This window comes from Leucopleurus acutus (assembly GCF_964270905.1).
Source record: "Leucopleurus acutus genome assembly, chromosome: 6".
NCBI lineage: Eukaryota > Metazoa > Chordata > Mammalia > Artiodactyla > Delphinidae > Leucopleurus > Leucopleurus acutus.
Window position 1 is genome coordinate 103,880,424 of NC_139149.1, and position 4,281 is coordinate 103,884,704.

The window sequence follows — 4,281 nt, forward strand, 5'->3', positions numbered from 1 at the left end:
ATGTTTGAAAGCAAAATGCAAACTTTTTTTTCTGCTCAATCAGTTCAAAAAGTTTCCCCGTGATTAAGATGTTATTTCTTTTCTCTATGCACCCTTGTCTTACACTGATTTTTTTTCTTTTAAAATGATAAAAGTGAAGCTTTTTACATGCTCCCTTTATGAAATAAAAATGTGATGGACATGTATACACGAAAAATAAAAGTCTTCCTCTCATTCCCTCCCACCTCCCCATGTCCCCATGCACCCCAGCTCCTCACAGCTGACCCCTGTTAACTGTTTGGTGGGGCCTCTTGCAGCTATTTCTCCACGCAGCTTTACGCTTTTTTGATATTGCAGTTCCACAAATCTCGTGCTCGCCCTCCTTCCTCCCTGCACTGTGGCCGCCCCGTGGGAGAGTTCTAACCTGCACGTTTCTCCCCAGACACTGGCTGTGTGAGCAGAGCTTCAATGCTGAAGATGGAGCCTCTGAACAGCACGCATGCTAGCACCGCAGCCCCCAGCGGCCCCCTCGAGTCCCATGTGCCGGGCAGCGGCAGCGGCAACGGCAACGAATACTTCTACGTTCTGGTGGTCATGTCCTTCTACGGCATTTTCTTGATTGGAATCATGCTGGGCTACGTGAAATCCAAGAGGCGGGAGAAGAAATCCAGCCTCCTGCTGCTGTATAAAGACGAAGAGAGGCTCTGGGGGGAGGCCATGAAGCCGCTGCCCACCACGTCCGGCCTGAGGTCGGTGCAGGTGCCCATGGTGCTGAACGTGCTGCAGGAGAGCGTGGCGCCCGCCCTGTCCTGCACCCTCTGCTCCGTGGAAGGAGACAGCGTGAGTTCCGAGTCCTCCTCGCCCGACGTGCACCTCACCATCCAGGAGGAGGCGGCGGACGACGAGCTGGAGGAGACTTCGGAGACGCCCCTCAACGAAAGCAGCGAAGGCTCCTCGGAGAACATCCACCAGAACTCCTAGCACCCCCAGGACCTCTGGAGGAGGCCCCATCAGCCAGCACCCTTAGAGCGAGGAAGGGCACTTTTTGCGTCTGGTTTCACCTTTGCAGGGCAACTGCCGCTTTCAGGAGACCCTCGGCAAGCCCCTGAATAGGGGTGGGGGGTGGGGGACAAGTCTCAGGCGGAACCAGCAGCAGCCCGCAGTCCACGACGCGCCTGTGGTGTGGACGTGCCGCTGAAACAGCCCTGAAGATGTGCAGTGTGTACCTTTCCTTGGGATCTGGGGGTCGGGGTTCCTGTGCAGAATTCGGCAGGTCGATGTGCTTGCGGTTGTCTCCTCACGGATGCCCTGGGTAACACCTGCAACATCTGCCCACTCCCAGGGCTGCCAAATGCCTAGGGCATCCTGAGGGACTAGTTTCCATTTGACAATTTGCCTAGAGCTTTGTTCTTCTACATCTGATTGGCTGTAAGTACCTCTAATGCGAACCTGTGGCTTTAGTTCCCCCTGGGGGTACAGAACTTCTTTTAGAGGTCTTTTGGGTTAGAGGGGGGATATTTGATGGAGGACTTTTGATGGGAGGGAGCTGGAGATCTGAATCTGGTCCATTTGCATTCTGTAAGGAAAAAATAGGCAATTTTTAAACCTGTTAACGTTGGCTGGGAGTATAAAACGAATCTGCTATTTTGACCCTTTGTCTAACCTGTGGCTTTGAACTCTGATCTGGGACTATCCGGCATCACATGCTGACATGACATCTTTTTTGCTTGGAAGGGCTTCCCCAGAATCTAACCTGCACTCCGAACGGCCATGCAGGGAAGCTTCCCAATCTTTCCAGAAGGGGTGATGGTGAGGTTGAACAAACCCAAACCGTCAGCTCCGCTGCTGCTTTTTTTTTTCCCCAGCCCAGTTTTCTGAGCTGGGAGAGGATATAATGTGGGCCTCCACAGCATAGCATTTCTTCACATAGCTGAGACTTAGAAGGGCATACTCCGGTGAGACTGTGCAGAGCTGGGGTCCAAGCTCTCTGTTTCTTAATACCGAGCCCCGAATCTGATTTGCTGTGTGGTCCTGGGCATGTCATCCAGAGGCTTACTGCCTTCCTGAGATTCCTGATGATCTAGATCCCCAGAGGGCTGGGAGGATGTCTTTAGATTTTAAGACTCTGTGATAAATCCTACATGGCCTGGTGTGAGGAAGTTTGGACAAAATATTTCCCCCTTGGCCAGTTAGTCTGAAAAAGGATCTGCTTAAAGGGGCAGTTGGAGACGGAGAACACATGTAGCTGGGAAATCCAGGGTGAATCACTAACCAATCCCTGCTGTCACTTTCCCAGCAGTGAATCAAAGAGGCAGATACCACATTTTACTCTGCAGGCTGTCTGGGGAGTGGACTATTAACGCTCCAGTTAAGGGAATGAGACATCTAAGAGAAAATGCTCAGGAATGCTTGGTAATGTTTCCCTGTATTCCTGTGGTCAGTCGCTTTGCAGCAGACTCTTTAGGCCCTTGAAGACAAGGCAGAAGAGAAACACACCAAAAGGTCAAATTTAATTCTAGTAAAAACAAAAACTTTTTTTTTTTTTTTTAATACGCTCTCCCTGGATTGGAGACAGCAATAACTACTGTTCCCATGGAAGGGTTAACAGTGTAGGAGCTGGTTTATCAGTTCGCCTTAACACAGTGCTAGAGGAAATTTATGTTTGGGGGAAAAAAGGTCCTCCGTTCACTTTAAAATTCAGAGTGTGGATTTACTCCAAAGGGGGCTGTTTAAGGTGAAAGAAGCCAAGTTAAGTTTGGCCCCTTGCCTGGAATCACTTGAATTCTGAAACTTTACTGCGATGGACATGTGCTTTGTCACATTTTCCATTGCTTAATCCTGAAGTTTGGTGCAAGTCTATCTGCGCCTATTAAAAAGTGATGTATATACTTCCTTCTTATTCTATTAAGTTGTACAAAATTGTCTTCTGTATTTAACAGTTTGTAATTTTCACAGTATTTTTTAATTTAAATAAACACATTTTCCCTAGGAAGTTATGAGCTTTCTTTGATCCGTCACTATAGCTCCTAATTTCGAAGACATCCCAGATGCATTTCTCCAAGCCGTCTCTGAATCTGGATCATCTTCCAAGTCAGACTCCCATGAAGGCGTATCTTATTTCTGCCTAAATCGTAAAGTAAGCAGGGCTAGGTTCTTCCTTCCTTTGATATGCTTTGCAATGAATAAAAAACAAGCTGTACATAGGTCTTACATCCACTTCTGTTTTTAAATTTGGTGGCCATGGGGTGAACATGCAGTGACATGACAACTGTTGTGAAGATGTTCTTCCAAATTTGGTTGCAAGAAAACCTTTGATTTACATGTTGCCTGGACAAATATTATCCACACGTGGCCACAGCGGCACAGACTAATGGGCAGGGAACTGCTGTATGTAGATGTTGTATATTCATTCGTATACACATATACATAATGGGGAGGGAGATTTTTGTGTACACACAAGCTTACGAACGTACCTAAGCACACAGGCCATGAGTTAGGGCTGGCCCTCTCTCCTCTCACCGTCACCTCCACGTGAAGACTGTCTAGGTTCCTCCCCCTGGTCTTGCTATAGCTCTGAGCACAGCCAGTCTGTCTCCTTTAAGATTTTATTTGCACAGTTGGAAACGCTAAAGAAAAATTACCCAAACCAGTGACCCATTTTGAATTAAGCAGATGGTAGACAGTGGCCTGACGTTTATGTTTCTCCACTTCCTGTGTGTTTGGTTTTCCTGTTTGAAGTAAATGTTTCCCTTAGGTTCACAAATAACTGTCTCCCTAAAGGACTTATCTGGCAAAGGTACAGGGGAGCCTGGATGCTTCCCATATCGAGCATCTCAATCCACCAGTTGGTACTTTGACAGTGTAAGATGAGAAGATTATTTTAAAAGACAAGGAAGCTCTTCAATTTACCCCAGCTTAATGTCATTCTTGGGGAGGAAATAGTTAAGGAAGAAACTTTTTACCAGGGGCGGAGGAAGAGGGAATTCTAAACTCTAATTGTCCTAAAAATATGCAGAGTACACTATGTCGTTTTAACGGAATATTTGTTTTCTTAAAAAAAAAAAAAAACAAAAAAAAAAAAACAAAAAAACTTCTAAGCAGAACCTAAGGCCCAAGGGGTTTAGTCTATGTGGATTTACTCATGCATGTGAGAAACTGAGAAGGGAATTTGGCCCCATGCACCTAGGATATTAGAACCATATTTTAAAGCACTTAAATGTTAGGGATGAGGTAAATGGATCGTCCTGCTCGCTCCATGCTGTTCTAATTACACCTTTGTACGTCAAAGTCAGGCAGGGATGC

The 4,281-nt window shown here is 46.7% G+C and overlaps 1 protein-coding gene across 1 annotated transcript; it reads left to right on the forward strand.

The window, feature by feature from the left end:
* Positions 1–432: 432 nt before the first annotated feature.
* KCNE4 (potassium voltage-gated channel subfamily E regulatory subunit 4) lies at positions 433–960 on the forward strand (the record flags this gene model as incomplete). Its single annotated transcript, XM_082840612.1, has 1 exon — positions 433–960. The coding sequence occupies exon 1, from the start codon at positions 448–450 to the stop codon at positions 958–960; it is 513 nt and encodes a 170-aa protein (XP_082696738.1). The 5' UTR covers positions 433–447.
* Between the last annotated feature and the right edge of the window lie 3,321 nt (positions 961–4,281).